Raw genomic sequence first — 12952 nt, forward strand, 5'->3', positions numbered from 1 at the left:
TGAGCGATGGGAACAGTTACATTACGCATTCCTTCAGGTTCACAGTCCACACGATATCAAAGACTAAGCCGTCTCTAATCTCTACACCACACAGCAGGAGATCACTCTATTTAAAGAAGCACACTTTAGATACAATTAAGCGTTCGTGCGCTGCATTAAAAGTCTCATTAATGATTCGTGAGAAGGTGACGAAACCCACAGCAGTGGATTTTGTTCCTCGTGTATTTATAGAGATCTATTTAAAAGTTCAAAATGCCTCACATGGTCGGAGTCGAAGAAGCCATTAGCTTCTAATTACAGTGTTCCATCCCTAATGTGTCTGTAGTGAGGAAGGCTCCGGACAGGGGGGGGAGGGGGCGGGCTCACGATGAGAAAAGGCGGGGAGTAAATGTCTCTCTCTCTCTCTCGCTGCTCCCGCCAGGAGGGCCGCGGCGGAGATCGTGTGCTTCTCGGCGCCGTCCGTGACGGGTGCCGGGCCGGTGCAGGTCGGTTTGAGCGTCGACCGGGCCAGAGTTCCCGGCAGTCTGGCCTTCGAGTACATAGAAGACCCCACGGTGCAGCGCATCGAGCCCCTGTGGAGCATCACCAGGTAACGCTCACGCACAGGTAACGGGGGCTGCTACTTGGGGGAGGACGCAGGTTCCCTGGACCTTCCAGTGTTTGTGTTCCTTTTTTTTTTTGTTATTATCATACAGTGCACAGGCATTCAACTTGCATGTTGCATGTTTAATGAAACCGGCCTCTTGTTGGGCTCTTAACCGAGCATGAATTGCATTCACATAGCATTTTCTCTTTTTACTGTATTTTTAATTGTCGCAGTCGCGCCGTCATCAAATCCCGGCCTGTCCAGCGTGCACCAGGTGCACACCCGAGTGCACCGTGCACAGAGAAGACATGAATGCAAAGCCAAGGAGAATCTATCCGTCAATCATATGTTGACCAAAATCATATTTTTTATATTGCGGGGAATTCGCTGCTTCAACCTCTCTGTCGCAGCTGAGAGGGGCCTCGCCTGTGTCTCCGACTGAATAAATGATGCCCCCTCATCTGGTTGCGGGTGTGATTACCCAGCACTACTTCCCCGCAGACTCCCCAGAGACGCCCTGGCCCTCCGCCTGGTGACAGGTGGAGCCTTTGTGGAGCTGCAACCAAGAGCCCTCGTCATGAATGTGCAGCCCCCCCCGGCCCTACAAGCTGATAGGCACCCTTTGAAGTGTGAGAAGAGAAGGACTGGCACTCCATCAGGCCCGACGACACTGGCTAGTTTCCACCCCATTTTTTTTTTTTCATCACTCTTGTACCCCCCCCAACCCCGGCTTCATCTCTCCTTCTATACTTTGCAGCTTTCACACTTTGGGGTCCTGCAGCTCAAAGTGTGGAGCACAGAGAATGTGTTGTTAATTTTAATCACATCCAGAGCAGATATGTAAACAAGCGCCACCCGTATTCATGGCCTGCCAGCCCCACGCAGTCATGGATGAATATGAAATGGCAGCCAGCTGCTTTGCCGTTTGATGTGGCTCTCCTGCCCAATAACAAAGAGCCAGCCACCGCGCCGGCTATACCTGCCGAAAACCTGCAGCTCCTTTGGAACACGTAGGGTCGGGAGGGGGAAGGGGTGGGGGGGGCCTGTCTGCGGCCCGTCACACTCATTAAATCATTGAGGGTCGTCCTCGGGTTCTAATGACAACGCTTGCTCCTTCCCTGCAAACAGCGGACACACCACGCTGACGGTGACCGGCACCAACCTGGATGTGGTCCAGGAGCCGCGCGTCAGAGTCAAATACGCCGGCCACGAATCCGTCAACGTGAGTGGAACAGCTGCTGATGCGCCGCACTTCTCTTCCACAGGAGACGCCCCGGTGAACTCGCTCTTTACCTGCAGCTCGCGGGGAGATTTAAGGGGGGAGGTTTTAGGTTTTACAACACGGATCCGTGGGGACGCGAAGCCTTTCACGCGGATCAAGTCGCAAAACCTATTTTCGTTCCATTTTAAGGTCACAAAATGTTCGGGAGTACGATATATCATTTACCCAGAGAGCTATAAAAGTCAGACGTTTGAGTAGCGCCTCAAGGACGCATCACGGCAGGATCCCTGTGCGGCTGCCGACTGGATCTCACTATTCAACTGGTGAAAACACGGTCCGATTGATGACTAAATAAAATGACAAGGAACAAGTCGTACTTCGACAAAAATCGAGTTGGTAAAATGTCAGCGTTTAGCGTGATTGTCAGAGTGAAGCCATACATAGATTGCCTACAGAGGACTTCTCTCTAAAATGATCTTTTAAAAAGACCGACACAGCTCAATTTTGGGAGGTGATTTATGGGGCCGATTCTGCTGGCCTGAGCTCCTCGGGCATTTTGCTTCAAAGGGATTGATTGTTCTGAAGTGTTTGGGCCCCGGTGGCATCGGTCCAGTTCACCTTTAGCCCTTTATTCCTCTGCTCTGCGAGGGAATTGCCTGAGCATTTCAGGCTGCACACCGGCTGAAGGAACGTTTGGCTTGACCTTAAAATAGATCCATATATTCTTGAAAAATTGACTCCAAACAATTAACCGCAGAGGATGCGGCGGAAATGGAATGATGAGTATGTGTTCGCCCTGCAGTGTATGGGAGACATTTGAAAGACGACCTTTATTGATGGGAAAATAAAGATAGGAGACGAGGTGTATACGATATGAAGGAAATAATGGCTTTGCGTAGACCAATAACTATGCTTATTAAAGTATCGTTATTGGTCGTGACAGAGCCATTATCACCATGATATATTTATACACACACGAGTCTGCTTGGGTTAAAAGATCTATATTGCCGCCAAAGCTGGGGAAATAAATAGTATAAGCGATAATAAAGCCCAGGCGGGAGCATGTGAAAGAAAACCCCGATGAGACCACTGAAAGTGTTGGCGGCAAAGCTGCGCGTGAGCGGCTCGCCCCGAGCTAATTAAATGGTGCGTTAATGATGCCGCCCCAGAATTTGAGCCAGTCAATTAAAACTGCATGTTTTACAGTGTCACTGGCAGCACTGAGATCTAAAGGGATTAGAGCCGAACTTTGACCCTGCTTCAGCTGCTGAAAGAGGGTCATTGGTAAATTTAATGAGGGCAGTCTCTTTAATCGCACATATCTCCAAAACATCGCTGGAGTTGCTCAGAGTGTGTTTGGATTTCTAAAAGCGGGTAATTGACTTGAGGCAACTTTCTTTCTGCGAAAAACCTTCGATACACAAACCGGAGCTTAAAAACGGGCCAGCGGCTCGGTGGTGGGGGGGGTTTAACGCGTCGGTTTCATTCCGAGGGAGATTTTCAAGAATGGCTGAGGGGAATCATAAAATACTAATAACTAACAATAGCATTGAAAAGACCTGTTTTAGGAATGTGGTATTAACCTCACCACGGCACCGAGGGCTTTTATATAAAATTGGCTTCACACAACCTGGGGCTGCTACTCCAAAAATACCCCCCCCCCCCCCCCTGCAGCTCTCTATTGTCACATATTGTTACAGACAGAAGGTCCACAACACGAGAGCAGAGGTCGTCTGTGTATTTATGTTACTACACAAGTTGAATTGCATCTAAAGGCTCTAAAACATTCATAACATCTGGATCTGGATGTTAAGTCATTCTACAGCGTACGGGCATGAAATGAAACATCTGCTCGGATCTATTCAGCGAATCTGGATTCTAGAAACTACTCACATGCACGGAAATGAAAAAGGACTAAAGGGTTTAAAATGTCTTTGCTATCAAAAGACATTTCCTGTGACCGACCTGCAGGCAGAATGAATGCCTTTCAGTAAAACATGCGCCGCGCGTTTGTCCGGTCGCACTCGGCCCGGTTGTGGATTCTGCGCGCCGGAACGTTGACCGCATCACCTCCTGTCCAGGTGTGCAAGGTGCTCAACACGACCACCATCAGCTGCCTCGCCCCCTCTCTGAAGGCCGAGCCCGCGGCCGACCGGGACGCCGTCAAACACGTGGACGAGTTCGGCTTCGTCTTCAACAACGTCCAAGCTCTGCTCACCTACAACGCCACCAGCTTCGTGTACTACCCCGACCCTTACCTGGAGCCCGTCAGCCTCTCCGGCGTTCTGGAGCAGAAGCCCGGGGCTCCAATCATACTCAAAGTACGTCGCACTTTTCCTTTTCTTTGTGGGGAAAAAAAAAGTAGACCGCCATCACCATGACTCTATCCTTTTTGTGTTCGCATTGTTCATTTATAGAGTGGACTCGTTTGTCCCTCGGGAGTCTCGGCGCTGCTTCTTTCCCCTGTTTTGTGCCTCGGGCAAATATTTAATTGTTGCATAATATTTTTTTATGAGCAGTTTCTGTGCAGTAATTTGAAAAACCAGATTCCCACCTGATGCCAATGAATCCCGGTTTACTTTTTGCATTGTGAGAACTCACTTCCGCGTTTGATGTTTTGTTTGTGTTTCGCTTCCTTTCCAACTGTGTTTGCAGGGACGCAACCTCGTGCCCTCGGCCTCCGGCGGAGCCCGGCTCAATTACACGGTGCTGATCGGAGAGACGCCCTGCGCCCTCACCGTGTCCGACACTCAGCTGCTCTGCGAGCCGCCCAACCTCACCGGGCAGCACAAAGTACTGGTCAGTCAGACGCCGTCTTTATGTGGCGGCGGGTTGTCTCTCTGTGTGTGTGTGTCGGATGTGCGTCACTGTGTTTGTGGGTCACCGACAGGCTTTCAGTTACTCGCTGGCTTTCTGTCATTGTCTGTCACTCATGGTCTGGTAGGTTCCCAATTAACGGCACATCGCTCTCCAGAACTATTGACGGGCGCGCCGGCAAACAATGAGGCCGAGAGCTGTAGAAAGAAAGCGTCTGGAACTCTTTTTCTCTTTGTTCAAAGGCCATTGTTTAGGAAAAACGATCCATTTCTCTATTGTATTTGCCAGTGTGATACTTCAGCAACCGTGTTTTAAATGGAGGCCAGCCTTTAAATTTGTCATTTTCTTTCTCATATTGTGCCTGTATTATTGTTATTATTCTTCAGGTCCAAGTAGGAGGACTCCACATCTCTCCCGGAGAAGTTCACATCCGGTCCGACAGCCTGCTCACCCTTCCTGCCATCTTCAGCATCACGGCCGGAGGAGGGCTGCTCCTCATCATCGTCGTCTTAGTGCTGCTGGCCTACAGGCGGAAGTCACACGAGAACGACCTCACTCTGAAGCGCCTGCAGATGCAGATGGACAATCTGGAGTCCCGAGTAGCTCTGGAGTGCAAAGAGGGTGAGTGAGACCAACTCACCGTCTGTTAGGGAGTGAAATTAGCGGAAATTGCATTAGCCTGCGACGCTCCCCAAACACGCCACATCCACTATTTGCCATTATTTAAGCGCTCCGCAACTGTTAAAACGCGCACCTTTCTCACCACGCAGCCTTCGCAGAGCTGCAGACGGACATCAACGAGCTGACGAGTGATCTGGACCGAGCCGGCATCCCTTACCTGGACTACCGCACTTACGCCATGAGGGTGCTCTTCCCCGGCATCGATGACCACCCCGTGCTCAGAGAGCTGGAGGTGAGAGACCGGCGAAGCTGCTTCCATAGAGTTTCTGCCATTCCTCTGACATCTTGACCTTAAGGCTCCAGTGTACTCCAAACGCCATTGATTTTGGCTCGTACGCAAAGGGGGCTGTCAAACTGACGACGGGGCAGAGCGGGGGAGGGGGGGCGCAAATGTCATCTACTGGCGGTGGTTTGAGGGCTGTTGGTTTAAAGGTGTCCTCACCAGCAGGAAGCAGATTTCATTCGGAGTTTTTGCCGCCTCACTTAGACTCAGTAATTCACCCGTTTTGATCTATCTTGGGTCTCGGACTCGTTTTCTATTTAAAACAAATCACTCATCTACATCTGGCGTGACAAGCTGTGTTTTCGCCATCAGAAACGCCAGGATGGCGTGGCGTCGTGCACTAGGCTGAATGCCGAACAAAAGCCGTGCAAATGCACGTCCACCATTTCAAATCAAGAAATTCAAAATGCACTACACTCACATTGCATTGACTTCTTTGTACCGCACTTGGGTAGCATTAGTTTTATTCTAATTTCTTTATCTTCATCTATTCTTTTTATTAAATTCAAAAGGAACCTGGTGTAGAAACGCTTTTTGACGTGGCCAACATCGTTCTTATTAATATCGCGCTCTCGAGGGTATAATTATGAAGCACTCTACAACTCATCGTGAAGAAACTCTGATGAGGAACCATTTGCCTTTTCATTATTTGTAGAATAACTTCCCAGGTACTTGAGGTCATGATTGGGCCGTCGGTTTATTAATCAAGCGCTTATTATGGTCGCCATCATTTCAAAAACACCTCTCTTCTAAAGAGCCCATCTGATTGCAATTTAAACATCCAGACTTTTCCACCATCTTCACTTGTTCACAGCACGGCCTATTCTTTTTCCCTCGATGAAACTCCTTGCTTGATTTAGAACATACGAATCGAAGGTTTCTCGGTGGAAACGGACGTGTCACCCCAGCGGCCGTTGGCCACGATGTGACCTTTCCTCACCCTTGAGTGAGCGTTGCCTAACGTGCCCGTGTGTGTGCGTGCGTGAATGCGTGGCGCCCCGCAGCTGCCGGGGAGCGGCCAGGCGAACGCGGAGAAGGCCTTGAAGCAGTTCGCTCAGCTGCTGAACAACAAGGTCTTCCTGCTGACGTTCATCCGCACGCTGGAGCTGCAGCGCTCCTTCTCCATGCGCGACCGCGGCTACGTCGCCTCGCTCATCATGACGGCCCTGCAGGGGCGGCTGGAGTACGCCACGGACATCCTCAAGCACCTGCTCTCCGACCTCATAGCGCGGAACCTGGAGAGCAAGAACCACCCCAAGCTACTCCTGCGCAGGTAAACCCGCCGTCGCATCGTGGCGTCTCTTGAAGTTGTTACAAAAAGGGAGTCGGAGAGGAAGGGAGATGTTGGGCTTGTTTCAAGAAGGTACAATGTGGTGAGATGTATCCACCGGCTCCAGAGGAAAGAAGCGGTTAGCTTTTCACCTCTACTACTCCGTGATCTAAATGTACTCAATTTCTCATCAGTTATTTAACAAGGGCGACTCGTAACTCACATCAAGGATACGCAACATTCCGCCAACCTGCGGAAACTCCAGGCACCATTGCACTGATATCTTATTCTCTTCCCTCTCTGGATTTAATCCAATTAACAAACTACCAAAACACACACACACCTTAGATGAATCGCAGGTTTTTGATAATATAATTTCCTTTTAAATATCAACTGAAATTGTGGCCAGTTTGTACACGTTGCACCTTTTTTATGAATGCAACTTGAAGGCTTTTGACATGTAACATTAGTGGTAAATTCCAAGAACCCAAATTGGTCCCTGCGTTCTCGGTTTGTTCCGCCGGAGGATCACAGGCCTTTTCTTTCCCGGTTGTGATCAGCGCTGCTCATCCGTTTTTTGGCAAAGACGACTTCTTTTGTGCATTGTTCTCTCTCCGGCCCGGTCGCGGCTCTGGAGACGGATGATTAACCGGGCCCGGCGGGGGGGGGCGGCCCACCTCGGTTTTGTGCGGCGCCGTGAAACAGCCGAGAATCGCGGCTGAGGGGACGGGCGAGGTGAACGCGGCAGAGAGCGGGAGGAAGGGAACCTAAATGGGGGAGAGCGAGTGCAGTCGTTGTCAGTCCGACTTATCCTTTGCGTGCCACTCATGAAACATTCAGCTGCGGCTCGGCTCCCCCACCTCCCCCCTGCCTCCTCCCCCCTCCCTCCTCGTCACCTCTCCTGTCCTCCCTTCTCTCGCCTCCCTCCCTCCCTCCACCTCTGGTTATCTGCCGATTGTTTTCCCAGCCCTGAGACCGGCCTACTGAATGTTTCATGAGGTTTTTTTTCTTTTCTCTCTTTTGAACGAGCGGGCGCTCTCAATCTGAAGCGCACTCATTAAATATGAGGATGAGTTCGCATGGGAGCTGGTACAACAAGAGCTTGTTAGACCAAACATGCTGCTGCTGCTGCCGCGGAAGCACTCTGCAGTTTAATGGGGATGCCGTCAACAGTCGAGTCAATACAGGTTGCGGGGTCGAGACGCGCGTGAGGGGCCCGAAGCGAGGGACGGAGGGACGGCAGGCCAGAGGGGGGGAGACGGGGCCGGTGTCCACGGAAAAAAAACGCAGGCGTCGGATCAGAAGGAGCTGATGTGCCGATGCAATGGTCCCACCGCGCGATTTGAAAGACCGCCGGCGGAGGATGGTGAGATTCTCTCCCACCTGGACCCCCCCCACCCTCCGCTGAGCGCGCACACACGCCGAGGAGGAAACGAGGAAGCTACTTGAAGTGGACAATCAGGGTTACGTCTGCACGACTTTGCCATGACCCAAATACAGGCCGCACTTTGTCCTCTGAGGCCGTAAACTCTCTTTTAGGTGGGTGGGAGTGGGGGAGGAGGGGAGGGGGGGAAGGGGTTTGCCACGTTGTCTTGGGTCTTGAATTGTAAAAGAATAACCAGAGCGCTGCGGCTGTCTCGCTAACAACCGAGCGCTCTTTCTTCTTGTCTCGCAGAACGGAGTCGGTGGCGGAGAAGATGCTGACAAATTGGTTCGCCTTCTTGCTGCACAAATTTCTCAAGGTACAAATGGAATTTGCACCTCTCTCGCACCTCATCGCTACAGGTGTCAGTGTGATGTACTGGCACAACGCTCCCTGAGATTGTCGCCATTGATTTTGACATTGACTGCAGCGTGTGTTGTCATTTTAACTGGGCGGTATAGTGATTAATGGTCAAATGGATCCCTGGCTTTTCAATTGTAAAAAAAAAAAAAAAAAAAAGAAAAAGGGCCGAAAGCTCCGTTTTTATTAAGTTTTGAAGTGTCCCGCTGCACTTGCTGAGTCCCGTCCGTCCTCCGCGCTGATGAATATAGATCGCCCTCACTTCTCTCCACTGTCTCATTTTTCCCGTCTCCCACCTTTTCCTCCACCCCCCCCCTCCCCCCCCCCGGGGCTCCCTTCCAAAACAAAAAGGAGTGTGCTGGCGAGCCTCTCTTCATGCTGTTCTGTGCCATCAAACAGCAAATGGAGAAGGGACCCATAGACTCCATCACCGGAGAGGCGCGCTATTCCCTCAGCGAGGACAAGCTCATCCGACAGCAGATCGAGTACAAGACGCTGGTGAGTCATGTAGAAATAAAGAAAGAAAAAGAGGAAGGACTGTCTGTGTCTGTATCCATTTCTTCTTCTTGGCAAAGCGGCTGGACAGATCCGCAGCCATGCGTCATGTGCCGTGGCAGTGATTTTTTTTGAATAGTTTGTACCATTTCGATCATGCCCAGCCACACGTCCATCACGTCAGGCTTAAGGAGACACTGACAACGTTTCTTTAACTCAAGTTGATAAAGGCCTTCAAGTACCCAGACTTCATTTTCTTATCATCTGCATAAACAGCATTACGAGTGCATCGTTCTAAATACTAAAGTCCTCTTCTTCCAAAGGGAAAACCTCACCTGGGCACAACTGCATGCACACATCTGTAGACAAAGTCTCACACAACTCGTGCTGTTGAATCCAGGTCCGGTTCCTCCACTTGCAGCACCTCAGCAGTGAGACGGGTTGAAAGAGGACGATTTCATTTGAGGCGAAGTGTTAGTCACAGGAAGTACAGCCGGATAAACAAGAGCTTTTAAACGGATGCGTCGATGTATTACTTTGCTGGCGCTAAACGTCACCCTGGATTAAATTATGGAGACTTTTCTCATATTTGTGATTGGCCGTGGGGGCCTTCAAGGTAACATGGGATGAATAATTGATACACGTGGATTAAATACTCCTTTAACTTCAGATCGCAGCCTTGTAAAAAATGAGATCGCAATGCTTTTTCCAAAGCCCCCCCCCCCCAATACATTCAGACGCAAGCACACAAGCGATATGGGAGGACTGAATTATTCTGACGGAACAACTCTGGTGTAAAGATAATGCCGCAACGTGTAGACAGGGAGGTTTTAACTGACAGTGACTGGTGTTTGGCGATAGCCGGGCCACCTGTGTGCACAGCAGAGCCGGCTGCGCTCTTTCCACGCCAGAGTAAGTTCCCCCTCAGGCCTTTTCGCTCAGAGGCAGAGCCAGCCGGCGACAGGATGACACCTCTCTGATATCCATGTCGGCGAGGCCTGTGTCTCATTACTTCCTTAATGCCCCCCCGCGCTGGAGCCGCGCGCCAACATTCCGGAGGTGCGAAATTACATTTGTGGCCCAAGATCCTCTCCAGCTGGGTGAAGAAGCCCCTAATGAAAGGCATTTCCTTCCCGCCTCTTAACCCGCCTCGTCTTCCCGCGCCCCCAGACGCTGAGCTGCGTGAACCCAGACAATGAGAACAGCCCGGAGGTCCCTGTCAAGGTGCTCAACTGTGACACCATCACCCAGGTGAAGGAGAAGATCCTGGACGCCGTGTACAAGAACATGCCCTGCTCACAGCGGCCGCGCGCTGCCGACATGGACCTGGGTGAGGCTGCTAGTTGTCTTATTTGTAGAGAGATGTGTTGGAATAACGAGGGAGGTGGGGGGGGTCTTATCGCAGATGTTTCACGGGAGGCGTATGACATCAACACGGGGCTCAAAACCAGTTTGGGGAAGTTGAAAAAACACCTTAAGACAAAAAAAAAGTGTTTACAGCGCGAACCGGAGGCGCTGACGTTAAACCTCCCTGACAGCTCACCTACACGCGAGCTTACGCCCACAACGTGTCATCCGATCCCCGGCGACCGGGCACGAATCCAGCCGACACGCACCCTCAGAGGGAGTAAATGCGATGTCCTGCAGGTAGCGGCGGATCCTGCTTCGGGTTTGTAGTCAGGGATGTTGGGGGATTGTTGCTTCCGGGGCGGTTCGTCGGTGTGATGAAACGCACGGGGAGTCGCCCGCGTGACACTGAGCGCTTCGCGGGCACTTTGGGATTCAAACATTCCCCCAGAAAAGACACACGTTCACTCCTGACTGAGCTTTTTGTTCCCCCCCCCCCCCCCCCCCCCCCTTCAGAGTGGCGGCAGGGCAGGACGGCTCGCGTGGTCCTGCAGGACGAGGACATCACCACCAAGATAGAGAGCGACTGGAAGAGACTCAACACGCTCGTGCACTACCAGGTCTGAGATGACGTCAACGCTTACTATAACTCACCAACCATTGTGCTGAAGGGTTGATTCATAGATGGTTTTAAATGGCGCCAAAGGATCCAAAAAGATATTCAACTGAACAGTGGATGCAGAAATGCCTGAGATCTTAGTGTGAGAAGTAACTCGGAAGATGAATAAATGATGAATCATTTCAGCCCGCGGGGCCGTTTCACTCGCACAAACCTTGAATCTTTGACTTCTTTTGTGTCGACGGCGTCACGGCGGATGAGTCACTCATTCATATTCGCGTCTCTCCCCCCTCCGCGACCAGCGGCCTCTCGACCCGCCCCCCCCTTTGGGGTCACGCGCACGCTTAGTCAACCGCCGCCGACTACACAGGTCAACGAACGCCGCTGATTCATCCCGTTCCTTCGTCAGCCAAATCTCCTCCGACGGTCAGCTGCTCCAATCACACACGCACACGTTTGTCGTGAACAGAAAGAAGGGAAGTGAAAGACAGGAAATCTGCATCTTCTGTGCGAAAAGCGCGTTTCGACGCGTGTTCTCCGCTCTCCTCTGTCGAGGAGATAAACAAGTTCAGTCTTTCATTCTAAATCCCCTTCCGCCAGGTGTGCGAATGTTTGTTTTCCGCGGCTAAGCTGGATTTGCATCAGCCACGTTTGTCGCGGCGTTCCCGCTGCGGACGACCCCGCCGCCGCGTCTGCCGGGCGAATCTGCCCGCAGCTCCCGCGGGAGGAGGCGAGGGAGCCTCTTCTCGGACATTCGGACTTCAAAACCTGCTACGCGTTTAAAGTGTGCGGCGATGTTCGATAACGACCGCTTAAGCTTTTGTTGAGCTCTGTTAGCTCTGATTCCTTCCACCTTGACTGCATTTGAACCCAAGTGAAGTGAATCACATTGATGCGAGGAGGATTTCTTCCCTATTTCGTATAATGGATGAATCTCGTTACTCCAGTTTGAGATTAAGTTCGAAGGTCGACGTTTAGACCTTGAAGTCAGAGCGAGGCGTCGATATGAAGTAGATATGGATCCTTTTGCTCTGAAAGTTAAAGCTGATCAATGCGCTGATTTCTGTATTCCTACCCAGTTGATGATCGGGCAAGATGTCAAGAACTGTCGATTCCTCCAGGATCTTTCACTTGAACTGAAGTCTGTGTCCTTAAAAGTTCACGAGTCTAATCGAAGGCCTTTCAGAAAGACCGTTAAATCATATTTCCCTTTAAATTCCTGGTCCTTTATTTGTCAACACCTTCACAAATTCCAGCTGTGATTGCTTTTGACCTCCAGGTGCAAACCGGCATCCCATAATAATACTACTACTAATAATAACCGTACCTTTGCTCCGTAGGTGTCCGAGCGCTGCGTCGTGGCCTTGGTGCCCAAACAGATGTCCTCTTTCAACATTCCTTGCTCTGCCAGCTTCCCACGCAGCATCAGCAGATACGGTCGGTACCGTTTCAGAACCCCCCACACACACACACACACACACACACACTTAGCATGCATCCAGCTCACCGTGTGTCGTCTCAGATGTCATCATCCGTCGCCGTCACTCATCAGTCTGTGGGCAGATACTGTTAAACGGCCCGTTAAACAAAGAGATGCAATCTGAGGTTAGAAAATATTCACCGAGTCTTATCACTGCAGAGTCGTGTTAACTGCTCAACGGAAAGGGGAATTGAAATGAGATCTCTTCAAATATGTACAACTCGCGCTGATCCTTCGTATCCCGTTACAAGGGATTCAAACATTTAGAAAACTAAAATACAAACCGGGAAGACAAAGAGAGAGGACGGAGCAGAGTCGAGGTGGAGAACACGAACGGATGCACGTCTGTGTCATTACTATGACAACCGA

At 51.0% G+C, this 12952-nt stretch overlaps 1 protein-coding gene across 1 annotated transcript in view; it reads left to right on the forward strand.

The window, feature by feature from the left end:
* LOC120835715 (plexin-A2) overlaps positions 1 to 12952 on the forward strand; it is a 61503-nt gene that overhangs the window by 44052 nt on the left and 4499 nt on the right. The window contains exons 16-27 of the mRNA XM_078092830.1: positions 422 to 589; positions 1715 to 1808; positions 3890 to 4129; positions 4464 to 4607; positions 5012 to 5246; positions 5396 to 5538; positions 6594 to 6862; positions 8535 to 8601; positions 8994 to 9140; positions 10308 to 10467; positions 11001 to 11104; positions 12444 to 12540. Coding sequence (XP_077948956.1) covers positions 422 to 589; positions 1715 to 1808; positions 3890 to 4129; positions 4464 to 4607; positions 5012 to 5246; positions 5396 to 5538; positions 6594 to 6862; positions 8535 to 8601; positions 8994 to 9140; positions 10308 to 10467; positions 11001 to 11104; positions 12444 to 12540 — 1868 coding nt within the window. The remainder of the gene's footprint in view (positions 1 to 421; positions 590 to 1714; positions 1809 to 3889; positions 4130 to 4463; positions 4608 to 5011; positions 5247 to 5395; positions 5539 to 6593; positions 6863 to 8534; positions 8602 to 8993; positions 9141 to 10307; positions 10468 to 11000; positions 11105 to 12443; positions 12541 to 12952) is intronic.

This window comes from Gasterosteus aculeatus, chromosome 17, assembly GCF_964276395.1.
Source record: "Gasterosteus aculeatus chromosome 17, fGasAcu3.hap1.1, whole genome shotgun sequence".
NCBI lineage: Eukaryota > Metazoa > Chordata > Actinopteri > Perciformes > Gasterosteidae > Gasterosteus > Gasterosteus aculeatus.